The 26938-nt window shown below is 41.3% G+C and overlaps 1 protein-coding gene across 2 annotated transcripts in view; it reads right to left on the bottom strand.

Moving 5' to 3' along the window:
* hip1 (huntingtin interacting protein 1) overlaps positions 1–26938 on the bottom strand; it is a 59728-nt gene that overhangs the window by 13183 nt on the left and 19607 nt on the right. For both annotated transcript variants that reach the window (XM_074641788.1, XM_074641789.1), the window contains exons 2-20: positions 19908–19971; positions 18398–18540; positions 18117–18173; positions 16493–16573; positions 14527–14603; positions 13062–13123; positions 11002–11142; positions 9191–9248; positions 8947–9022; positions 7499–7642; positions 6750–6847; positions 5987–6059; positions 5633–5816; positions 4644–4732; positions 4292–4408; positions 3844–3945; positions 1334–1528; positions 1005–1152; positions 570–656 (exon numbers count right to left, since the gene is read on the bottom strand). In XM_074641788.1, coding sequence (XP_074497889.1) covers positions 570–656; positions 1005–1152; positions 1334–1528; positions 3844–3945; positions 4292–4408; positions 4644–4732; positions 5633–5816; positions 5987–6059; positions 6750–6847; positions 7499–7642; positions 8947–9022; positions 9191–9248; positions 11002–11142; positions 13062–13123; positions 14527–14603; positions 16493–16573; positions 18117–18173; positions 18398–18540; positions 19908–19971 — 1996 coding nt within the window. The remainder of the gene's footprint in view (positions 1–569; positions 657–1004; positions 1153–1333; positions 1529–3843; positions 3946–4291; positions 4409–4643; positions 4733–5632; positions 5817–5986; positions 6060–6749; positions 6848–7498; positions 7643–8946; positions 9023–9190; positions 9249–11001; positions 11143–13061; positions 13124–14526; positions 14604–16492; positions 16574–18116; positions 18174–18397; positions 18541–19907; positions 19972–26938) is intronic.

The raw sequence follows: 26938 nt of genomic DNA, 5'->3' as shown, positions 1-26938 counted from the left end.
CACACCTGTTGTACATCCTCACAGGTGTTTACTGATTAGACCTCTTCTATGGTGTCTCTGTACAGACGGTGGTTGATTGACACTTCTTAGTTATGTTGCACCTGCTAGAGCACTTACATCATTATCATTTATAAAATCAGTCCCTGCAGAGCGTCCCCCAGATTCAACTTGAGCTAATCAGCCCAAAATAACTGAAAACACCTGTGTGGCTATGCAGGGTCTTCGTGCCTTTGTAGCCAAGTGGTTAAAGCGCATGCAACATTACCGCAACATCCCAGATTTGATTCCAGCCCTGGGACCTTTGTTACATGTCATACCCCTCTCTCTATCCCCCTATTCCCAGTCTCTGTCTCTACTGCACACTGTTAAATAAAGGTAAAAATGCCACACAAAAAAATAATCTAAAAAAAGAGAGATAATTTTATCATGTGTTGGCTGGTAACTATGGTATTCATGAAAATGTTGCATAGCGAAAGAATGAATCAAAGGTACCACAACATCGGTTAAAATACCTAATTATGTACAAGCTTATTACATATAATGTATCCCTTACAAAGCTAAACTCTCACCTGTGTTGTCACCCAGGAAGGCCTCTCTGACAGATTGGAGTCGCTCCATACAGTTTAAAGAGGCCTGACATCTGGATGCTAGGTAGTCTGCAGAGGGGGAAAAAGAGAGAGAGAGACATAAACATGCGAGCATGCACACAAACATTAGCTTCGACTAACACTCATATGATTTTGACGATTAATCGATTAGTTGATTTATTCGACAGATCTGTGAAATTGAGTTTCTCCACAAAGAATCACATAAAAGCACCACTTTAAATCTTGTGTTTACCAGAGACGTCCTCATAGGTTTCTTTGAAATAAGTCATTCAGCATGAAAAACGACTAATCGACTAAAGAAATCTACGTTGACTAAGACCAAATCAACCGATTAGTCGACTAATCGACTAAGAGGGGGCAGCACTAATCCCATCACTGAATTACAGCAGCTCTGACCTGCGGAGCTGGTGCAGCTGATGTGCGTCGGGTCGTCTATCTGAGCCAGCGAATCCTTGATGATCTTCTGTGCCTCCTCCACAGCTCCCTTCAGACTGGACCAGCGAGCTGCGACCAGCTGGCTCTCCAACGCCTGCTCCCTGCTCTCCTACACAGACACACAGTTGATGTTATCACACCAGCCTTTATTAGAAACGCCTGAGGGTTTGAAATGAAGATGTTCATAGGACATGCTGGGTTCCTCACTTGCTACCGAAACATCTTGATTTATTACAGCTAATTAAGGAAGTTAATTAAGAAAGATAATTGAGAAAATGACCATTCGTCACCTTCTCATTGAGCTGATTCTGCAGAGCTTCTGCCGTCTTCACCCCGCTCTCCCTCTCAGTCGCCAGCGAGCTCTGGACTCGCTCTAGCTCCTCCCCGCGGACCGCCAGCTCCACCTCCACCTTCGACAAGGAGTGCACCAGCTCCGCCTTCTCAGACTCCAGGGTGACCAGCTGGGTGCCGAGCACCTCACTCGACTGGGTGGAAGAAATAAAAGATGAAGGGGTTAAAAAAAGAAGATGATTTCGAGGCACAATGGAAGACATGGTTAGGATAATACGTAGCTGTCATGACATGTCAGGATGTGGTATGATGCGAGTGCTCTGACCTCACAATAAAAAAAACACTATCTACAGCCACTGATTATAACAATATCGACTCCATTTAAGTTTGCGGAGAGGCGTAGTCTCCAGAGAGGTTTGGGTTGAGGTCAGGTTTACAATCAAACAAACACTGGGAAGCTGCGGTTGTGCAACTTGGCTGCAATGCAACTGTGGCAACAGAGTGAAGAGTTACATCAGATCCTGTGTACTGGAAGTTTGTGAAATGACTATTAACTAGTTAAATACTGAGGTGAGTGCATGAAAATGTTCTGCGGGTAAGAAAAAACGTGTGAGACTTACAGCCTGAGTCCCAGCAGGTCCGACAGAGAGGCAGAAATATTGAGAGATGAAGGAGAAGCAGAATTAAGAATATAGATGTGAACTGTGCAACAGCTAGTGAGAGCTGGAAGCATGTGACAAGAGCGATAAAACGTGGGCTGTGTGTGAAAAGGACTATGGAGATTAGAGAGATGGAGGAGGAGGAGGAGGACAGAGAGAGTGACAGAGTTTATAAGTAGAGGCAACAAAAGTAGGACGTCAGGAGTGGGTGGCAGAGACGGATGAGAGGTACGCTGCATGTGCAGAAAAACATCTGGAACTGGGGGCGGAGGGAGTCAGGAGCAATCAGTGGGGTTGTGAGGGTTAATAGCATGAATTCATGGCTTATTGAACTGTCACTCCCCTTGTTATCCCCTTCAAAATATTCCTGCAGATCAATTTTTGCTAACACGAGTATACTGAAGCAGCTGCATTTACACAAGCAGTTGTTTGGATGAGATTTTACCTCTTCTGTGTTTTCCTTCTGGTCTCTTCTTTTAACCCATTTGTGCCCGGCTGCAACTGACATTTTTAAAATCGGTCAAACCGTTTGGCTGAAAAGTGAGTTTTTCTTATCATACTGGATTTAATATTTGGGCACATGAGACTACTGTTTTTGCAATAAACTCCATTATATTTTAGGAAAAACAGTATAGTCCCGTGTGCCCAAATACTAGCTCTAATATGATAAGAAAATGGCTTCATCTCAGAAACTAAAAGGAGCATAATTACTGTAAGTGTTTGGTTTCTATGAACTCATATCAAGTTGAATATCAAAGATATGCACATACTGTATATGCATTTTGAAAAAAAATATTTCACATGCAAAACATTTAATAAACACAATGTTAGCGTTTTTCCTTATTTTTCACAAATCCTGAATTTGACTATTAATAGAAGTGTGATTTTTCTGATCTAAAAATGTCAAACTTGTACTTGCCCAAAATATGTCCATACCGAATTTCAAGACTTTTGACCAAACAGAACAAATGCTAGGCTTATCATACTACTTACTTGGGCACAAATGGGTTAAAGAAATGCTTTCAGACGCCTGCTACAAACATCAACTTGGCTTCTCAGTTGTGCAGAGATGACAAACGCAGGCCGAGAGAGGACCAGCAGGAAGTAGTAGCAGTAGTAGAGGATGAAAACTATATTGTGCTACTGTTTAAACAATTTCCCCACTATGAACACAGATTCGCTGACGTCAAAGAAGTGTATTAGCATATGAATCCTGTCAAAAACTGGATGTGTTTGAGATTCTGCGGCGGGAAGGACAGTCAGTGAGTAAGACGGGAGATGACATAACGAATTACATAAAACCTTAAATGGAGGGAGTGACAGACGTCTTATAGATGATAAGATAGGAGGTGCAAAAGCGACACAAGTTGGCAAAATGTTACTGACCACTTGTAGTCAAGAGGATTTAGTTTTCACAGTGTGAACAGCCCGATCCAGGATACAGATTGGTATATATTGTAGCCTGGGTCTAATTGTTCTTGGTGTCTGAAAACAGGTCCCATAAACAGCCGATCCATATTGTCGACCTTTCACAAACACAGCACCAAATACAGTATGTAACCAACGCTACAAAAGTGGGGTGAGATCATCAAATAATTGATGACTCGATTAGAGCTTGTGAGACCAGCAGCCCATTTTTAGATGTTAGCCAGACTGTGCTCCATTAGGATCACCCAGGTCTGTTAGTCAGGGTGAAAAATGTCACATCATTAATCTTTTCACACTTTCTTGCAGCAGCCGCTATTATCTTTTTTAATTGGGACTGTTATAAATGAGTTCAGTAACTTTTCACAGCAACTTTTGGGGGTACTAGTTTTTGCAGATTCAAGCTTTTGTGTGAGGAGAATGACCTGTTGTGACGAGACCATGGTGGTCTTCAGGGAGTCCAGCTCCGTCCTGCTGGACACCAGCTCTCTCTGGAGCTCCTGAAGCTGCTCCAGCTGGTCCCTCTCCTGAGAAAGAGAAATCAAATCTTACTTTAGACTGCTCACATCAGCTCAGCTCAGTTTTGTGGGAGTTTTGTACAGGTCCATAAAAACAAATCAAACCAAAAACACAATTCCTCAGAACAGTTTCTTTTGTTTGGATCATTTTGTGGCCAAATGATTGCACTGTGGATCCCCATAAATCCAATCTTTACCTCATTATTTTCCTCATGCACCCTACAGTAGTGAGGTTCAACACTGTTGGACCCACAGCCAATCATTTGACTGCAAAACACAGAGTTGAAAGCACGGGGAGGGGGGCTACCTCGCTGTGCGTGTTTGGCAGCGATAACAAAATTAATTTCGTACTAACCTGTCTGTCTGCACCCTCCTGAGCGGCCTTCACCTTCTCTTGCATCTCTCTCCTCACTGCGTCCACTTCATCCTGTGCTGCCCGAGCCACTGTCATCTGCCGGGTCACCTCTGCGTTCTGCACACACAGCGAGAGAAAGAGAGAGAGAGAGAGAGAGAGAGAAGAACACGGGACACGCAGAGAAACACACCAAAATAATCAGGACAGAGGCTGTATCTTCAGCTTGGGGGATATACAAAAAGGACAGCAGGAGGACAGAACTTAATTTAACTTGGATGTCTTTTTTAGGATGGGACAAGGACACGGCGAAGGATTTGATTAAACATGAAGAAGTAAGATTTGTGTTTCTCACCTTCCTCAGCAGGTCTGCATGACTCTGAACCAGCTCGGAGTATTTTTCCTTCAGTTTGGTGTAGCGCTGCTCGTTGGCCTGAGCTTTTTCTGGTTACAACCACAACAGAGAGAAAGAGAGACATACAGTTATTGGTGTTTATCCATTACTTATAGCTAACCTTTAGCGAACTATTTCATCTGTTTATCTTTTAGCTAACTATTTCAACTATTTATCCATTACTTTTAGCTAAACTTTAGCGAACTATTTCCTTATCCATAGCTTTTTTTGATTCTTGTACCATATTCTTGAATAGTTTCTGAACATCTTTAACAGATGTAACGACCGTTGGATTTATGCTGTTTACCTTTTGTTATTTTCTCACATACTTGTCGCTTGTTCTTCTGTAAAGTGTCTTATTTCACCCATAATGCATTGTGCAACAGGCTAAGTCAGTCTTACATATGTCACTCATAGGGAAGTTTTATGCAACAGGTACATTTAAATGTCTATTGCAAGTCTGACTTTAAGTTATATTTAAGACAAAGACTAGGTCTTTCTTTATGCAAATGGCCCCAGGTGAGGAACACTGCAGGTAAATCATGTTACGACCTCTACTTCTTTCCGTCCTTTCGCTTTGACTCACTGTTTTAGATATTAAAGCACTAAGTGTTCTTAAATCCCCAACTTTCTGGTCTTATTTTGATCAGAGCATCAGATAATTCCTCTAATACTCACAGCAATTAAGTGACAACAAGGCAGGTATTGTGGAACACACTTATCAGATTTGTAATCTGCTTTTAGAGCTTGTTGTAGCTTAACATAAAGTCATTGCCAAATGGGAAGGATTTGTCAGACTAAACTAAAAAAAACAAAAGAAAGAAGAAGAACAAAGAAAGCTTCAGTGATTACAAACTATTTTGATGTGATTGACATCTTTCTGAATCATATAATAATGTGATAACATGACCAAGAATCTTCCTGCTAAAGTGACAGGTGTCCAGCCTTACTCTCTATCTCGGTAAGGCTCCGCTGCTCCTTCTCCGTGTCCTCTCGGACCCTCCGCAGGTCGTCCAGCTCCGCCTTCAGGAACTCGCTCTCTCCTGCAGCCTGCAGCCTCAGGTGGCTCTGCTCTGCAAGCTCCGCCTCCAGCTCGTTGACACGCCCCCTCAGCGCCTGACACAAGCGACCACTCTGGTGAGGGGCGGAAAGAGAGACAGAGAGAGACAGAGAGAGAGAGAGAGAGAGAGAGAGAGAGAAAGAGAGAGAGAGAGAGAGAGAGAGAGGGATGAAAACAAATTAACAGTTGTTTCTTGGAAACCTTTGTAATTTAGATGGAGATAAGTGGCTCCTCTCCTCTTTACCTCCAGTCTGAAAGACTCCAGCTCGTCTTTGAGGGCCTGGATTTCCCTCGTCAGCTGTTCAATCAGACGGTCTCTGATGGGTACAGACAAAACATCAATCAAATATAAAATGCATTTAAATTTGGGCTGTCAAAGTTAACGCGGTAGTAACGCGAAAATGGGTTCTATGGGTACCCATGAGTCTCCCCTTTACAGACATGCCCACTTTATGATAATCACATGCAGTTTGGGGCAAGTCATAGTAAAGTCAGCACACTGACACACTGACAGCTGTTGGGCTGCAGTTTGCCATGTTATGATTTGAGCATATTTGTTATGCTAAATGCAGTACCTGTGAGGGTTTCTGGACAATATTTGTCATTGTTTTGTGTTGTTAATTGATTTCCAATAATAAATATATGCATACATTTGCATAAAGCAGCATATTTGCCCACTCCCATGTTGATAAGTAAATACTTGACAAATCTCCCTTTAAGGTACATTTTGAACAGATAAACAATGTATTAATTTTCGATCAATCACAATTAACTATGGACAATCAGGCAATTAAATATTTTATTCGATTGACAGCCCTACAATAAACTTTATTATCACTTGTAACAGATACAAATTAAATCTGGTTTTATTTTGGCCTGGATTTTTGTATGCATCTAAATATACGCCAAATATTAACAATAATTTAGCTTCTTGACATTTGTTTAATTATTCTGACAGCTATAATCATGCAGAAACACAAATCTAATGTGACGTTTTCAGGCCTTACTTGTCGTCCTTCCGCATGCCGTTCTGACTGTTGAAGTTGAAGGGGTCGGCAGCAGCCGTGGTGCCAAACAGGTCGTCAAACTTGGTCTCCAAAGCAGGCTGTGTTTTTAAAACAAGCAGGTTTAAAAGAAAAAATCTGATGAGAAATGATTTTTATAAAGCTTACACTTGCACCATTTTATTGTTGTCAACCGGGGTTATTATTTTGAGTTTCCTCATCTTTCCTAACTGCATAATTACAGTTATTATGAAACAGTCATTGCCTACTGGAGTTTGTAAATTCAATCCACCTTAGTGCCTCTTTAGTTTCATGTCTTCTAATATACTTATTAGGAGTCTTCATCAATCGTTCCCATCTGCTCATTCACTGTAAATAATCCAGGTGTTTTGCAGCTGGACTGTGGGTCCAAAATGCTATTAATTACCTCATTATTTATGTTTAAAAGAAGACAAATGAGATTTTTTCCAAAAGTCAGCTATATGAAATTCAATAATTAACACCATGACATACCAGCATTAATATAAACCAGATGTTTAGAGTAGTCTTAGCAATAACCTGAAAAATATGTGTTTTCACTGGGGACTCATTCATGTGTACACTGCTGGCAGGTTATCTCTTCAGTTTACCACTTTGCATCTGTTCCCTCCAGACTACTCCACAAATACAACATCCTTCCTCCAACCATCTATAAAACAGATGGGTTGAATTTAAGAAGGTACCACTCAGGGACACTTGTCTTGTTTAGTTACCGGCAGCACGGGGACGTCCGTGTCCACCAGGTCGTCTGTCTCCACCACGTGCTCCGACTCGGGGGACGACGACTCGGCGGGGATCACGACCACAGGGCTGATGTGCTCCGACAGAGCTGACGCACGCAGGAAGTTAGGAGGGTTCTAAAAGAATCACAAAACACAATTTTAATCACTTTTTACTGTTAGCTTCTACCAGGCTTTTGCAGAATGTAGTGAGAAGTGAACCAACATGTCTTAAGCCCTTGAAAACTGATCTTTGCTGCAAGTTTAAACAACAAAATAGTAAATAGATGGGTCAATTTCCCCATTGAGATCTAGATTATATCAATATCTCATTCATCTTGTGTCACAATTTAAGTGTCATAGCAACTTGTCGGAGCGAGGCTTAGCATACACAGTACGAAGAGATGCAACAATAAAGATAGAAACATTACAAGCAACCTTTATTAACGTTTGGGGATACTAAAAATGTTATTTGAATATTGAAATTTATTTCCATAAAATGAAAAGTGTAGGAGTGCAGTTGCGATAATGTGCAGGGCATGTTTTTTGTCACTTCCTGTTAGTGATGGATATGAGTTACAACCTCTAATAGATATGACCAAATATAGGACAGAGTGTGAAAGTACATATTGTGAAGGCGGCCTACATGTCTCTTTTATCATTTCTATTTATATCATATGTAGGAGCGTATATATGCCGAAGCATGACAGTAAAATGAAGGGGGGTTGGTAAACATACATACATAAGATATAATCAAGATTTGTTTTAGAGTCTATAAACAACTGGTATATAAAGATGAACTATCAAAAGGCAGCAGAGCTTTTTCATGGGAAATTAATTAAAGAGGACATATTATGCTTTTGGGCTTTTTCCCTTTCCTTTAGTGTGTTATATAGTCTGCAAAGTTACAACGCCGAAAGTCCGCGCCAAAGGGATTTACTCTCCCCCACAGAAACACTGCTCCTGAACGGCCTGAAACACCTCGCTTGAAGTCCCGCCTTTTCTTCTGTAACATGGTGATGTCACCAAGTAACACATTTGCATAACGGCTAGTTCGGCACGCCCTCAAACAAAGCTAGTTAGATCGGAGCTGGAGGAGAGTCCGAAAAGTTTGGTTCAGTGGACCAATCACAACAGAGTGGGCCAGCTGACCAATCAGAGCAGACTGGGCTTTTTGGAGCTCAAACAGAGCGTTTCAGACAGAGGGGGAAAAGAGGTGCTGCAGCACAGCCGGTATGAGAAAAGTAAAACGTTTTTTGAACATTAAAGCATGTAAATATGATCTAATAGAAATCCTGAATACAAGTGTGCACCTGAAAATAAGCATAATAGCTCCTCTTTAATCACGTGGCAAACACCTGAAAGAACATCCGTGGGCGAACTCGAGGCTTAGGTGTGGTTAAAATGTGTAAAATGTACGACTTAGTGAGGGCGGTCGTTACCTCAGGCAACTGTGGGATCTGAATCAGCCTCTTGAAATACTGCAAGTTACTGGAGCGATAGAACAGACTCTTTAACCTGAAACAGAGGCGGAGAGAGATAAGGACAGACGAAGGAATAGACATTGACATTGTAAATTCATTCAACACGGTACTAAGAGCTCAGTCCTCGGGGTCACACTCAGTCAGCGAGTGGAGTGAAACCGTGACCGGCTGCATTTCCTGCGACTGCAAGTGAACTTCATACTTCTTAAACTGTTCCTGGAAGCGATCTCTGTGGCCCTGGAGAGTGTCTGCTGGAAGGCCTGCAAGCACACACACAACACAAACACGTCAGTGCTGCTGGGACATCAGAACCGTCCAGGTATTCTGTGTCTACATTTATATAATATTTGAGTGCACATGTGGATGATGGGATTTTGTGCATGAATGCATCAAAGCTGGGAGGTGAAAGCCTTAAAATCTCCCAAACATCTTCTTTTCAGAAACTAAGAAAAGGCTGGTTGAAACTGAATTGCATGCATTTATGAGTTTATCCAGCGAGGCTTTGGAAAGTTTCAGGAGCCAAAGGGTCTGAAGAATTCTTTAACTCAGAGGGGAGCATGTCATCTTTGAAGAAAAGTGTCACGCATTTTAAGTATTTACACACATTATTTCTGTGCCGCAGGAGCTAAAGGTAAAGCTGGAAACTCAGCGACTGAAGCCAACGCTGCTCTCATAAATCTCATGCAAAAAAACACTCATACGAACAGATGTGTGAAGTGGCGTGTTTTGAGTGATTCAAGAGAATTTGTTGCATTCGACAATTTTCTTGTGTTTAAAATTTTCCACAAACGTAATTCATGAGACGTACAAGTCATATACGGACAGTCTTTTTAGGTTTAAATCAATTAAACTTAAAATATAACTAAAACAAACTCAGGCTACTGCAAAATGAATATTCTCTCCATCATATTATCATCATCATGGCTTCCCAATTTAGTATTTTTTGTGATTTTTTTGGCATATTTAACCTCCACTCTGTCACAGTAGAGCACTGCATAATTGATGCTTGTATTCCCAAAATACAACTACTGACTGGAGCTCCAACGATCAAAAAAAATCAACCAGCATGTATCCTGATAATCGATTAATAGTTTCCCTAATTTTTTAAGCCAAAATCTCAGGTCTTGTGCCGAACAGTCAGTTTCGGACTGTTGGTCAGATAAAACAAACAATTTAAGGACATCACGTTGGGCTCTGGATATTTGTTTTTCACTACTTTGTGACCTTTTGTAGAGAAAATTAATTAATTGATAATAAACATATCTGTATATACAGTATAAATTATTAATTAATTATATATCATTTATAACATTAATATTTTTATTTTATTTGTCCCTACTGTTTTTGTGCTTTTAGTCTTTAATTACCTATTTATCTAAAAATAAATTTAAAATGTATGTATATATACATATATATATATATATGTATATATATGATTTCTAATAGCAGGACTTGAAGCTCTGCTCTGTGAAATTTTGCTTTTTTACTCTCAGGTGACATTTTTCTGAATGAAACTTGTCCACAAATGAATGGGAACCGTATTTATCAGTTTAGGGTGAATTGATTATGTATTAACATGCACCTCCCTCATGAACAGGTGACATTCATCAGGTTGAAACGAGCGCTTTTACGACAAATTTGTGCAGCTACAGTAAGACAGTTTGGTGAATCCAACTTGGAAAACCCGTATAAGCAAACTTTACACAAAAGAGTGAGAGAGATTTGGGATAAAAATACTGATTTGATTGACGAGTTTTTTTTAGTTTTTTTATTTGCACTTGTTAACAAGTTAATTTTACTCAACTCATGACCACTGATATATAGCTTTGGAATAAAGTTCATAAACAATGACTACCTGCCCTGTGTTGTATATGAATAATCACAATATGTGGCATCTCACTTTAGAAGCACAATATTTATATCTCGACCAGCACTGAGCAACCTTTACTGTGGTACTACTTCTAGTGAGCCTGTAGTTGTGCAGTTTGACCAACAGGGGTGTGCGTCACTCACAGGAGTGCAGCTTAAACAGCAGCTTGACGGTGTAGTCGTACAGGTGGCTGCTGTCCAGGATGACTTGGATGAGGGGCGCCAGGCGACACTGTCCCGCTGCCGTCACTGACACCGACCGGGACATGTCTAGAGAGCTGAATACTGGCGAGGGGAGAGAGAAACACAAACCCGATCAATAGATGTATTCACCAATTCAATATACGCCCCACACAGAGTCTTGTGAGCCCATCAGGTATCATCACAAACACACACATCAGCGATTATTACTGTTAGTTCTGCACGAGGCTCATCAGTCATAAATTAATCATGTTGTTCTACTAAAATTAACTAATAAAATGTTTGAAAGCAGCACACAGCTCGCTGTTGCTTATTGAAAAAAGGGCAGGAAGAAGGTTTAAAGTGGAGCAGCAACCTGAACACTACCAGGATTGTCTGCCTCCATCATTACGCCCCTCTTTCATTTCCCTGCTGCCACCCAGCTCACTCCAGCCCCGAGGCCTGGAGACACTCTGTACACTGCCGAGGTGTGGTTTCCTGCACAGCTAGAAAACACACACACACACACACACACACACACACACACACACACACACACACACACACACACACCCCCAGACAAACACACAACACACACACACAGGGACACTTCAGGCCCCTGGATGACGTGATGCTTCTAAAATACACCACAGACCACAGGAGGAAGCTGACGAGGGCTCTGGGACTTGGGTGTGAGGTGACACCCAGAGGGACCAAGTCATTGTTTTGCAAGTCAAAACTAAGTCTCAAGTCTTTGCACTCAAGTCCCAAGTCAAGACCCAAGTCAAGACAAACAAGTCCCGCGTCAAGACAGACAAGTCCCGAGTCAAGTCCCAAGTCAAGACAGACAAGTCCCGAGTCAAGTCCAAAGTCAAGCCAGACAAGTCCTGTGTCTAATCCCAAGTCAAGTCCCAAGTCAAGACAGATAAATCCAGAGTCAAGTCATGTGAGTCGTGTCCACACCTCTGGACAGTACTATGTTTTTGTGTGTATTTAGACGAATATCAGATCACAGCATCAAACTTGTAGAAAATAGGAAAAGTTTGTCCTGAATACTAACAGAGATATGGTTTCTCTGGAGAGGACGAAGAGGAGGAGGAGGAGGAGGAGGAGAAGATAATATGATCATCAGGACGCAGAATGAAGAGCATCATACATAGAAACAAGAATGTAATTTCCTCCTGTTCATTTATGAATGGGAGCGCACAGCTTTCCCAGCACTGAGCTCCTGGCCGTCTATTTTTAGTCCCGTCCATACTTTAAGAGACTTTAACCCAGGATGACTCACTCAGACAACAGCAGGGCGACGTCCAGTATCTAACCACTAATAGCTGTCAGTGTCTATTTCTGTGCACCATTACGCACAGTGCACCTATCAGTCAGACTGCGTCTTCCTGTCTGTCAAAGTGCATCATCAATCTGTGTGTGTGTGTCATGGATGTCTTAAGAGAACGGGATACAGTGTTGGAGGCGGGGCCCCCGTTCATTCCTAAGAAAGTTGCTCAGTGGCGCATGAAGCCTAAATGGCTCGACTTCCGTCTGGAAAAGTACCCGGATCTTGGGCACATGGAACATGCGCAGTAGCGTCCGCTCGGTCACATGACTCGGTCACAAGGTCCCAACGTCTTGCCGTCGTCACGGCTTGCGCTCCAGCCTCAGTCTGGGTCTCATTCACATGAACGGAGGAAGGGAAATAACTCTGGATTCGGCTATTAGTTCATTTTACAACTTTAAAAACTGAATTTTTTAAATAAGGGCTATTTAGGTGTTCGTACTGGGAAGTTGATTCACCTCAAAAAAAATTATCTGCTGAGTTACAGATCTCTCTTTCAAAATGTAAGTCTATGGGAAAAAGTCTTTTTGGGCCCAATGTATCACGTGACTGACACGGAAGTTGCAGCACCGCCATTTGGCCACTACGAAAGTTGGGATCGACGACCGGCGCACTTCCTGGGGGCTCGGTGTGTGTGTGTGTGAGTGTATGTGTGTGTTACATTGTGAGCAGTCAGGCCAGAATAACTTACCACCCAGGAAGAGGTTGAGCTCACACTCCAGGTAGTCAAACATCTCTACTGTCAGCTGGAAGCTATAAGAGGCGAGATACAGAGAGAGAGGTGAATGTTTTTACATTATTTCAGCAAACACACACACGTTTCATAGTGTCAGTTGTAAATCCGGATCAAGCAATCACATAGATGTAATTCCTTTATTTCATATGCCAACACCACTATTGCTTCAAATAAAATGATCCTGCTCAGATTCTTCCGTTTTTTGCAGATGAGTGTTTTACCATTACTTTAAAATACTAGATAATTTCACAGAGTCATGGTCAAAGCTGTGGTAAAATACCCAAATAATGCATAACGCACACCTGTAACTTTATAGTACAGTGGGTTCCGACTATGGTTGTCGCAATATACGGGTACTAACTATAACCGGGATATTTAAAAATTAAATATTGCTATTATGTTAATAATACCATATGATAATATCATTTAAATAATCCTGCGCCTCTTATATCATTTTATATATAAAGTTATGGTTACAGACTCTCTGTCCACCTCCCTACACTCATATTTTGGGTGTAATTCATTTGCCAAAAAAGAAAGAAAACGCACAATAAACAAAGCAAAGATTATTTTGACTTACAGCATTTAAAAAAAAAAAAAAATTATAGATATTGTGATAATATCTTTATCGTGAATTCTTTTGGCCAAGATAATCAGGTAGTGAAAATCAATATTGTCACAGCACTAGTCCCAACCTGGGAATACATCTACACAAAGTTATTATTTTTTCCATCTTTTCTCAAACTTTTTCCTTTTCTTTGTGAAACATTAGATACTTTTACCTCTTCAGGCCTCTGAAAATCTAAACTATTAAACAATCTGAGAAGGAAAAATCACATCTCTGGTTGAACCGCTCACATCTCGTTAAAGCCGTAACCGCTGTTGGACATTCGCTTGTTTTAAAAGGGTGAGAAGCCAAAAACCACTGGCATAGTAGTTATTAAAGCAGGTAACTGTAGCAGCCTCAGAACTTAACCGCTTGGAGGGAGTCTAAAAAATGCAGAACCACTGATGAAAGGAATTTAATGAAACCTTTGCTCTCCATTTTTTTTACTCCATCTCCTTCTAGGCCTTGTGATTTCACGACAGTGTGGAGAATAAGCTTTGATGAGAGAATGAAATGCAATTATGACTCTCAAATTAATCAAAATTCAAAACACCATTTGAATTTCTAAACAGTTTTTTTCCCTACTAACTTGTGCTGAACAACACCTCTAAAATCATCACGATGAATACGTTCTTGTGGCTCTGGAGCATTCATTTATGATTAATGTATTCATGCAGTAAAATTTAATTTCACACTTTGGTCAACACGGTTGGAGACGTAACACTGGAGCTCATTAATATCTGGATCCTGGGGCCTGGCCGGCAATAACCACAAAAACAATAACAAAAGGCAGCAGCAGCACGCCACACTCACAAGTTGTTGACGTCGTTCTCCCCCGCCTCCTCGAGCTGTCTGTTTGACATCTGCAGGTTGCCGGGGAAACGGGGGTTCTGAAAGAGAAGACGACAGGAGGAGGTTCAGCGTCCTGACGTCCATCTGAGACGAACACGTGACCGTTGTTTACAGGCACAATCTGATGTTTATAACCATTAACATGTTGATATAAGTACATTTACTCAAGTACTGTACTGAAAGGAACAGTGTGTAACATTTCAGGGGATATAGCAGAAATGGAATATAATATTCATCACTATGTTTTCATTAGTTAATAATCACCTGAATCTAAGAAGTTGTGTTTTGTTAGCTTAGAATGAGCCCTTCATGTCTACATAGGGAGCAAAATTTCTCATTTCATCTTGAACCTCATGGCAAGATGCCTCCGTTTGGTTGTACATATCTTACTCTAGTTTTGTTTTGTTTGTTTGTTTTTTCTCTTTCTTTTCTTTTACTACTGTTTATGCTTGCTTGTGAGTTAGATATTTTTTGTGTTATGTGTTCTTTGTTTGTTGTTTTGTTTCGCTTTTGAAGAAGTCTCTGAATAAGCCTTCCAGGCTTCTTTCCTCTCCTGCACTGAAATTACTGTTTTCTCCTATTGTATCTATCTTATATCCAAATAATTGTGCATAATTAAAAAACAAAAAAAACGATTTGCTGAAAAAGTCTTTATGAAGCTCAGTAAAGCAGAGGGGAGCTGCAGAGTTGGGTGATGATTCTCTGTGGCTTCGTCACTATGAGCAACACACAAGTCATGTGATCCATCGTTAATATTAAAAAAATATTGATTAGAGCAGCTTCAAGTAAAGGATCTGAATATTTCCTACAGCACTGCTGGCTGGCAAGTCTTTGAATCCTACAGGTAAATGTATTGTTTGGACTTTGAACTGCTGTGTCTCGCTAGTTGAAGCCATTCAAAACAAAACCCTGGCTCTGAATCAAACAGGCTGTTACGCCTGATTTACATAAAACTGCAGCACTAAAATCTGTGAAAACCGTTCTTGTTTCTCTGCTGTCAAGAATTATTTACAGTTTAATGGTGGGCAGGTGTGAAGACTCCAAAGAGACAAAAAAGATCCAGCTGCAATCATTCAGTTTAGAAAATAATGCTTAAATATTTCAATGGGCCCTGCCGGCCCCGTCCACAGCAGTACATTGTTTTGGTTCTGTGCGGCAACTCCTGTCTGCTTCTCCAAGCTGGGGGCGTGCCGACCGTCATCTACTGTAGGTAATACACTGACTATGGATAAGTACCTCATACAACCCCACTTCATAAAACACCCAAACTATCCCTTTAATGCACCATATTTCTATCAAAATAAGCACATATGCAGTAGATAGTGATTATCTAGTAAGTAAAAATGCTCCAAGCAGATATTCTCTTTAGTTCACCAGCTCTTTGCTTTGTTAAAAGTTAACATGAGACTGTGTTTACAGGTGCTGATTGTTGATTAATTGACCTTTATCTATTGTGTTAGGACAGAACTGTGAGCTCAGTGGTTATCTTAGACATTACGTGAGGCTCATAGATCAACCTGCATGTTGATGTATAAGCGACAAATTTAGCAAATACAGGGTACAAAGGTGTCAAATAACAGTTGATCAACGGTTTCATCTGCCAAAGTGTCACATTACGTCTTTGATTCTCATGTTACGTCTTGGCAAACTGCCCTCTAGGACCACCCTGACCCTTGGGTTAGAATCCTTCAGCAACATCTAACCACGTCTTCCTGTGATAGCATCAACACGGCCTCACTGTCCCCGCGCCGCTCCGCTGTGCCGTCTCATAAAAAGGCTACATTACAGATTCTTGAGAGGCCATTAGTGTAAGAGCCAGTGAAGCCGGCCTCCCGCGGAGACACGCTGGCACTAAAACGAGAGCCTGAGACAAAAGATAATGAGTGATGAGGGAGACTTGCGCTGGATTTTATAGACCAGGACTCACTTTGATGTGGAACTCCATTTTGGTGATGAGCAGTTTGAGGTAGATGCTGCACAGCTTCCCATAGCCTTCGCTCAGGTGACCCTGGGGGGAAAAAAAGAGGGGGAGGAGGAGGAGAGACACGATCAAAGGTAAGGAAATAATATTTCCTCCTCCTGCAGGTTTGCTGGTTAAAGAAAACTCAGGAATCATTTGGCGTTTTGAGGAAATTCGTTGTGGCACTTTGGCTGAAGGCAGCACACAATAAACATGAAAATAGTGAGCAGAGACTGAGCACTTTGAAGCTGCGGGGCTGAATTATACCACAGCAGCCAAAATATTCTCTCCTCCGCTGCCCACATCCACAATCATTCAGTTCAGTTCACTCTGTGGGAAATTGTCCCCGAGTGTGGACAAAGTTGAATACGAGTAGCTATTTGACCGATTGCTTCTCACTTCCTCTTTCCTTGAGCCTGAGAGTGCGGGTGGCGATGACACAACAGGAAAGAGAGGCCACAACCCCGCTGACAGAGACCAAACTTCCTGTATCCTCTTGCCTAGTGACTTCAGCATAAATGGATTATAAAAAAACATCCAGGAATACAGAGCAGAACAGGCTCTCCACCCCAACGTTGCTTAATAAGACTGTTTTTGTTTGTTTGAGGCTTAGAGGAGGGAAGTCAGTACAGGTTTACACAATAAACCTTGTGGATTTCATCAGAGGTGTCTGCATCAATACTGTGAAGAGACTTGTGCTCTGTTAGATCAATGCAAATGTTATCACCATTAATCTATACAGAAACCACGTTCAATTTTTAGCTCTGATGTGAGAAACACGTGAGAGCAGGGATTCCCCAGCAGAGAAGCTACACACTAGCAATACTACTATCTGTTAACCACAAGCAGGCAATGTGTTGTGAGCACTGATGGTCACACTTGGCATGTTTTTACACGGCATTGTCCATCACAGGCCAAAAATGTCTGTCACTCCGACAGCAGCAGGCTGACAAGAAACAAATCATGTAATCTGATATCAAGGAGGACAGTTGGTGGCTGTACTCTGATGATGCTAATAAACAAAATACAAGCTTCCTTAATTACAATTCTCCTTATTTTTAAGGATTTCTAATCAACACAAACTGCTGCTACGTGTTGCACTTCTTTCTACACTTAAATCATGATGTCAGAAAAGGTGTTTTCCAGCTCCTGTCCTGCTCGGACAGGATTAATAAATGTCGTCGTTCCTGGCGACATTTTAACAGGAGCTGGTTCAGTAATACAGTACCTTAAGGGACCCCTTCTCTATCATTGAGCAAACTGACGACCCCTGACTAAGTGACACATTTTATGGTTATTTCATATTATATTCAATGCATAACAATAACAGTACAGAACAACTGATAAACTGTACAATTAACCCAAATAGTGAACACAGGATGTTTGTGTAAAACGAGCAATTTAGATTAATTTTGAGCAAAAAATTGTTGTCCCTATTTGTCACTTAGACACAAAAACATGGGAAAACCCTTTAATCTTTTAATATTCAAAAGTCGCCAGTAGAGAAGATCAACTACGGCATAAGATCCTTCTCCTTGTGACTCTATGCTGTGATGTGACCACATTAATATAATAATCTCTGTGTCCTTACCCACATCCTGCTCATATCAGTTAAATCAGCTTTGTTCCTCATGGAGTCCTTTATCACCTGGAGGGACAGCAGAGACAGAGAGGAGGGGGAACCAGATGGGGAAAGAGTTAATAAAACATGAGTCAACAGGTATGATTGACTAAATGTAGATGAGATGTGATGGAAACTGAAGAATGAATCATTAGCTAGAGTGTCTGTGGTAAACACACAAGAGTCAGATATGAGTTCTAGGATATATTATGAGTGAGAAAATGGTGATGGTGTTTGTCATCTTTACGTACGTTTGGATGGCCGTCTCGCAGCAGCTTGTGGAAGACGTGGCAGAACTTCCAGCAGAGCACCGCGTTGCTGGAGAGAGGAAGCCGGTTGACGGCTGCCCAGAAGGTGTGGGCGCCTTTCTCATGATGGGTCCCCAAGATGCAGGGTGACGGGGCCGGTCAAGGATCACTGGGTTATTATAGTGCATGACATTTTCTGTGTGGCATTCGTCTGGCTCATGACCAATTTTACATTTTATCATCTTGTCTTTTTATTCTCTGTCACTCTGATATACTTAAAGTTACTGTGAGGAACTTTTATCTGGTTATGAAACAGTTTCAATTTAATACTGATGCCTCTATATGACCTATACGAGCAAACGAGACTGTCAGCGAGAACATTGTCTATTTCTGTATAGTTATTCTTAATACTTGTTATCGGTGCCACCAGGTCAGATCCTGCGCAAAATCAGACGAAATCTTGCAGGTTCACCAGAAACTCCAGTGGAGCCTCCGGCAGCGGCCAGACCCAGATCTGGCTTCGCTGCCGCCTTCGACCTGCAGTCGGAGTTCTGGTGGGAGTCGGAGAGCTTCGCGCCCGGCAGCAGCAGCTCTTCCTCTGGCAAGGAGCCGTGCTTTGCCTGGCTGCTCTGCCGGTCCCCGCTGGGAACCAACACCGGCATCACACTGCTGGAGGCCCAGGCCGTATTACTGGGCCCGCTGGAGGGAAGGAAGGCACGGAAGAACCAGAACCAGGACTAAGCGGGACAGACTGTCAGACCCTGCTGCAGTAAAATTAGGTTTTCTAAAGGGACTTTGGAGCTCGGAAACACTACTGCTTTTGTCCACAGTGGCCGCCAAAATCAATTCAAAATTAAAGTTCCTCGTAGTAGCTTTAATAATAATCCTTTTTATCTATTTCTTTGTTTCAATCTCCACCAATCTTCATACAGAAAACATGTCTTTATAATCAGTTTAAACTGTTGTTATTGGACTTTTATGGCCAAAAGTAGCTGTTTCTCTTGATTACCACAGTTTAAATTAAGCCTTCTTACAATGTTGACAACTCAGATAATGTTTTTTGTAATTGAAAATCAACTCAAGAAACACAAATGAGCTGCTGCTGATGTGCAAGAGTCTGTACTCCTAAGTAAAAATAGGATTAAACTAAAGTGTTTGCACTGCAGATGGTATTTTTAAAAGCCAAATTGCATGTTTTTTTAATATTCAAAACCAACCCAAATTATTTCCCAAAGTTAAAAACCAAAACTAATGAGCCCTAGATATATTTTATATTTAGTTCCTGCTCTCACTGGGACTCTGTGCAGCTTTGTGTTTTGTTTCACACATGACTAAATTAGCTCTGCAGCAAGACCGCATGTAGATGATGGGGTTACACTAAGTTTGTTGTTTTGATCTTGTACTAACGTAACCCTGCAGCCATAGAGGAACAGCTCCACTCATACACATACACACGGAAATCAGGATAAACACACTTCTTCTCCTCACACACACAGAGACAATATGAGGATATTCCTGGCATGCTTCTCTTTGACAGCGACCTCCTGTGTGTTGATGGCCTTATTGATGCTGACAGCCTGTGAAGAGGAGGAAAGGAAGGGCAGAGGGGAACAGAGGAGAGAAACGGAGAACACAAATCAGCTTTTTTTCACACCGCTTACAGAAGAAAAATATCTAAGAAGTGTTTCATTTTGAATGTTGACACCTTTCCACCTTTCAGAAAGTTGCTTTTTTCCTTTTCTAACCGCCTTGAGGAACTGGAAGCAGCAGTGTTTTTTAGTAAAAGCGTGATTGACCTATTTTCTGCAGAGTTAGTATTCAAGGCGGCAGCTGAGAGGCTCCTCTCTGCTTTTGAGGAGCTCTACAGAGGCAAACATCTGTCTCATGAAGATGACACATATGTCATCACAGAACACAGTCTCTACCTTAAATTAGCAAGAAGCGACGGAGCATGTGTATCAAAGAGGGCGGGGTGATTTCTCTTCCATTGCAACAACATCGCAACTCCTTATTCCGGCTGAATTGTAGGATTTGGGATCATAAAATAGAAAAGAATGGAAACCATCGTGTATATTGTCTCTACAGAGAGTGTGGACAGAAAGCAATCACTGAAACAAACAGACCTGAGCCATTTCCTAGCCGGAAGCCTGCATTCATATTTCCGAGGAATGAGTTAGGAGGACTGTACAGACTAAATGAGATAGCACTAACAGTTACCCACGTGTGGATGATCAGGGGAGTATCCGCCTGTGCTCTGAAATCTACCGAGGAATGTTGGCCAGGCTAAAAATGAACCCCCCTCCGACTTCAGCTCAAATTAAAGGATCATCTAACTCGTCTTACAGAAACACTCAAGACTTTTGAGTTATACATGCATCCTGCAGACAGACACAGTTAAGGATTCATACTGATATGAACAGTTATACAGCAATCATGACTTTTATAAAGTTATTGTGGTAGTACTAGTGATTGATATTAACAGGCTGAAATACAGCCACTAGTAGTTTTGATGGTAGTGTTAGCTGCTGCAGAGTTGGTAGTGTTGACAGTGATTCCCCTCAGTGAGCTTTAGTGGTGAAGTTTATTCATTTGATAGAAAGAAAGGTAAACTGTCTGGTATATCATATATCAAAAAAATACTTAAGGAGCCATGCTAGCAGCTCTGTGAGGATGCAGATGAGATTATTACCATGTTGAACAATTTTAAGAAAGCATACTAACATTTGCTTTGCAGCTGATGGGAATGTCATTTTGCAGGTATTTGGACAAAGATCAAAGTATTCAATAGAGCTGTGTATCGGCAAGAATCTGGCAATACGATACGTATCATGATACAGGGGTTATGATTCAATATATTATGATACTGTAAGCAAGGTGATATATTGTGATTTCTTAAATCTAATTTTAGGCAAAATGTCATAGTCAAATTACACACCACCATATGCATTAAATCTGAGTTAAAAAAAGTTCACTTTTTTATGCAATCGGAACAGTGGGATCAGTATTTACATTTATCAGTCCCTGTAACATCCAACATCATAGCACTACTTTGAGAGGGTGCATATCTCTGCAAATTGAATTAAGTATTGACTGAGTTAATCTTTTGCATGTAAACTATTCATTAAAAATGTTTCTGAGAATCAATACAGTATCACAAAACATAATATTGACTCGATATTTTTGATATTCTCTTACACCCCTGGTATTCAACAAATTTAAATTCTGACCTAATGATGGCGCGAGATGAAAAGTTAAAAGGAGTACTCCTATTTAGCATTGCACTCCTACAACATTGTCAGACTCACAGTGGACAGTTATAAAAACGGAGAGATTGTCTTTTTTATTCCACACATTCTTCTTCCTTATCAAAACCTGGTGCCTACATAACCCACAATGCAACTCGACCGCCGCTAATTTGTGTGGAGATTCAGGAGTGTTGTGCTGGTAGCGGCTAATGTAGCCTGGAGCTGCTGGCCTCAAGCAGAGATGAGGAGCTACAGAGGTCTGGTAGGGTCACTTCTTCCTAACTCCACACCTCCAGATGTTTTTATTTTCAAACTTGTAGCCTTCACGCTGACTCAACTAACATCACTTGATTTCATTTATCAGATTTCACACAACTCCCTCTGGAGCCTCAAATTGCTTCATACAACATTTTTTCCACATATGCATCCTCCCCAAGAGGATTCATCATCTGGGGACCTTCACATTTATTGGCAATCCATCAAATAGTTGTTGAGATATTTCACTAAAAACCACAACTGTTATCCTCATGGAGGGACTGGAGTAAAAGTCGGAGGATCACCAAAGTCGGTAGGATTCATTCTCTGGGGAACATGAATGTTTGTACAAAATGTCATGGCGATCCATCCAATAGTTGTTGAGATATTTCAGCCGGGACCAAAGTGGTGGGCCGACCGACTGACAGACGCTGACATCCATAGAGCCATGCTGCTAGCGTGGCTAAATACCCTGTACTTGTTTTCCAATCTTTATGTCCCATAGAGGTTATTTTAGGCAGCCAAACAGGAAAGCTGCATGATGAAATAAATATGAAAAATGTTCCTGCTATAAATTCCAGGGCCACATTGTTTTTTAGTGTTTAAGCCGTTTCAGATGCTTTTCAAAACAAGGTGTTCTGGAGCGACATCTGGCTGACATATCACGTTGCACATGAGAGGAAAATCAAACCATACATCTCATCCCCTCAACTCAAAATGCTGAAGCTAAAAAAAAAATAGAGCAAACATGTATTTTGTCGCTATGGTTTGTATGGTATGGTAATCATGAACCGGGAGTGTGGTGTCTGGGGGTCAGCAGAGGACGGGAGGCCTGTTTCATAATCTCACTTCCCACAGATGTCCTGAGTCTGCTCCTCCTCTTCCAGTATGTGAGCTGTCAGGACTGGAAGTTCACCGTGATGAATCATTGGAGAAGGAGGAGGAGGAGGAGCGAGTCAGGAGGGGTGGGGAGGGAAGGAAGCAGGATGAAGGAGAGAAGAAGAGGAAGAACTTGGGAGCATTGGAAGTTATCAAAAAAACCAACACACACTGCTGCTAAAATCATTATTTAAATCTCTGAACCAGAACATCTGCACAAGGGCTGCAACTAACGATTATTTTCATTGTCAATGAATCTGTTGATTATTTTCTCAATTGATCGCTCATATGCTTGGTCTATATAATATCAGAAAATTATGAAAAATGTCGATCAGTGTTTCCCAAAGCCCAAGATGACGTCCTAAAATGTCTTGTTTTGTCCCCAACTCAAAGATATTCAGTTTACTGTCATAGAGGAGTAAAGAAACCAGAAAATATTCACATTTAAGAAGCTGGAATCATAGAATTTTGACTTTTTTTCCCATTAAAAAATTACTCAAACCTATTAACCGATTAGTTGGTGATTAATTTAAAAGTTGACAACTAATCAATTAATCGTTGCAACTCTAATCTGCACCCGTATGTATCTTTAAATATGCTACCAGGTGTCGCCGACTCTTTTGGATCTAAAAATGTCCAGAGAATATTTTATTTATGAACATAATCCCTTCAAATACACAGCTCAAAAAAACAAAAAACTAAACTGGGATTAGAGAAAAACAGTCTGGTTCCAAAATACAGCTCCTGTCTTATCTGAACAACAGCGGACAATAGACTGCATCATCCTCCTCGCATCACATCTGAATGACGTATCATCACCAGCTCCAACAAGTTGGCAAACACGAGTTTTGTGTCCGCAGAAATCTAATTTACGAGTGTGATTAAGTCACAGGAGTGGTTCACTAAAGCAAAGTGAGGGCAGGAGGAGGAATGTAGAGATGCTGTTTCAACATCATCCACCCGTCTGTGCTCGGCTCGTAATCCCGCCGATGATGAGGAGGAGACACCGCAGCGTGCCGTCAACATGATGGCTGACCACGCTTCCACTCCCGTCTTTAAACATGCACAACGATGTTGATTGAACATGAGCACTGACTGGAGCTACAAGTGCAACACCTGTCCTGTTGCATCAGCACACAACTAGAGCCAAGTGTGTGTGTGCCGGTACAGTAAAGGTCAAACACAGCGGGGGGTTTACACCGTCCTGTCCACGCTGTGCAGCAGAGAGATGAAATATAAGACTGCGGTCAAACCTACAGTCTGTTTCCTCTGATCTAGACCACAAGAGAAAGGTCACTGAGTCAAATTTGAGCATCTGCCACTTTGTGAGATGTTACGCTTCCTGTTTACAAATCAACTACAGAGTTTGTCAACAATCTCACATTTACTTTCTTATCGCATCTTCATAGCTGGTAAGAACACATGAAACAACAGCGTTGCAGTATAAGCAGTATTGACACTGACAAGAACTAATTGCGAGGGGATGTTAATCTCTAAAATTGTTGTCAAAACACAGAGATCCCGTACACAGCTTAATACCGAACATAAAATATTATCAATGACATCACACATCCTCATCCTTTATGACAACTTTAAGCTAATGCTGCCAGGACTGCATTTCAGATTGCCTGTATGTAAAACAAACAGTAAAGTAAGTTTGGTTTTATTCCAGACTTTAACCTGACCTGCCAGATGGCTTGTTTCACAGAACCATCTGAGAAGCAGTGATTGGAAACTGTTTGGAAAAGGTCAGGTACTTTCAAAAAGATACTTGGCAGGTGATTGGATGAATCATCTGTCAATCAAACTCTTGCTGAAGCCAGTCGGGAGAAGAAGAGCGAAAACATCTTTCCATCGAGAAAAGCCTTCAGTGCCTTTGCTGTTCTTTCAATGAAGAAATACTCTCCAGTTGTGATGTAACTGATGCTATTGCAGCTACGTTAACCTCTCCAGGAGCCGCCATTGTTGTTTAGAACGAACAGTCGCCTCTCCGTGTTGCGTCTCACACACGCATAAGCCATGCCCGTAGCCTCCTCACAGGACGCTGACTGGTCCGAGCCACTGTGTTTTGGACACAAACGCATTACTTGAAGTCTGACAAGATGGATTTTCGTGTGTTATGTGATCTCGTGACATTGCGAGAATCCAGCTGCCGTGCGAGGTAAATAAGACTTGTTAACGGTTATTTACTTGATGTATAGATCGATAAATGCACCTGCACTTTTTGCAGTTTTTGACACAATGTGCCTTTGTGGTGTTGGACATTGTTTATTATCATATTTTTTATGGGTGTGAATTAGGGCTGCAACTAACGATTATTTTCATTGTTGATTATTTTCTCAATTAATCGATTCGTAGTTTGGTCTATAAAATGTCACAAAATGGTGAAAAATGTCAATCAGTGTTTCCCAAAGCCCAAGATGACGTCCTCAAATGTCTTATTTCTCAAAGATATTCAGTTTACGGTCATAGAGGAGTAAAGAAACCAGAAAATATTCACATTTAAGAAGCTGGAATCAGAGAATTCTTACTTTTTTCTTTAAAAAATTACTCAAACGAATTAATCGCTCATCAAAATAGTTGGTGATTAATTTAATAGTTGACAACTAATCGATTAATCGTTGCAGCTCCAGTGTGAATGGATTAGTTTTGTGTTTGAAAACCTCAAAAATGAATTTTGAATTAAATTAAACTGAATGAACTGAAAAGACTTAACTCAAGGTCCACACGCTTTCAACCTAATCATGTGAGCTAAGTATGGAACTTGGACCATGAGATGAGGTTGAAAGCTATAGAACAAAACTAGTAAGTGGACCTTGAGTTCAGATACGTTTGTCACACCAGTATTTCTGAGGTCACGAATGAACTATCACAGTTCATTTGGTTATGCTGAGCTTTCCAAGCATGAAACAAACACTGCAGTCTTTTTATAAATCAACAAGTATCATAAACCCATAAAACAGCATATTCTAGAGCTGGTTCCTCTTATTGTTCAGTTTCATTCTCACTGTTAATAAGTTTGTTGATGGTGTAGAGGCCCACATTTAGCATGGTGCAATTATTGCAACACTAGCTTCATTTCCACAACTAGCACGTAAAGCTAGCCAGAGCCTTTTTCAGTGCTGAAGGGCTGCACTGACTCTCTATCAGAGGTTATATTTCCAAAATCACATTCAGTGTATAGGCCCTAGGGCAGTCAAAAAATGTTGTTTACACTCTGGCCACATCTGCCTTGCATTAGCAAAAAAAGGGAAATGACTTTTGTGTCATTTCCTGTCCCTGTACTAGTTGTTAATCTATCCACAAACATGACATTATCTTGTGTTGTCATCAGTACAAGAGTCACACAGAAAAAAATGAGGCTTTAACCTATTGACATCAGCTGTTTGTTGGATGTTAAAGTGACATTTAAATCGCAAGAAGAGCAATTTTCATCACTTTAATGTTTTTCAACGTCCTGTCATTTTGCTTCCCCTTTCCTCTCCGTCACTCACACCCACAAAAATCAAGGGATGATTGAGAAACTCCCAGTGCAACTGGTTCCCACATGAGGATGACCCAATTAGCCCACAGTGAGACTTTGTACTTTGTGTTTGGGTTGAATGGGAGTGCCAGCTGCCTGGGACTCCTGGCATTGGCTGCTGGCATCGATGCATCAATGACCTATTAGCTCCTCGCAGCGCGGCCACGCAGACCAGCTGACGGAGTGAAACGACGAGGAATTAAATCGGAGGTGAGAAGGAGGTGATTATGAGGAGGAAGAGCAAAGATCAGCCCTCAGGGAGTCCTCCTTAAAATGTGGACAGAAACCTCAACTCCTGAACTTCCTCCCTCATGCCCTCCTTTCATCTTTTCCCTCATTTTCTACACTATTCCCACCAGTTATATTAAGGATTCAATCAATTACTCAGCTGAACACAAAACTCTTTTTTGCATCTTGGTATCTACAGAAACATCTTTTTTTTCTCTCCACAGCTTTGCTTTTGAACAAAGTGTTATTGATACAGTGTTGAAAGCATGTTAAGTTAAGCCTGGCAGGCTCCAATCAGCCCTTCAGTAGAAAGCAGGGCATTGATATGCTGATCGTAGCCTGGCTGTGTCCACTGAAGGGTCAGTGCTCAGAGCCCAGAGAGAGAAGCATCTTCTGCCTGCTAAATGAAACAGC

The sequence above is a fragment of the Sebastes fasciatus genome, chromosome 7, assembly GCF_043250625.1.
Source record: "Sebastes fasciatus isolate fSebFas1 chromosome 7, fSebFas1.pri, whole genome shotgun sequence".
In the NCBI taxonomy this organism is placed as follows: Eukaryota; Metazoa; Chordata; class Actinopteri; order Perciformes; family Sebastidae; genus Sebastes; species Sebastes fasciatus.
This window is presented reverse-complemented; position numbering and strand designations above follow the sequence as displayed.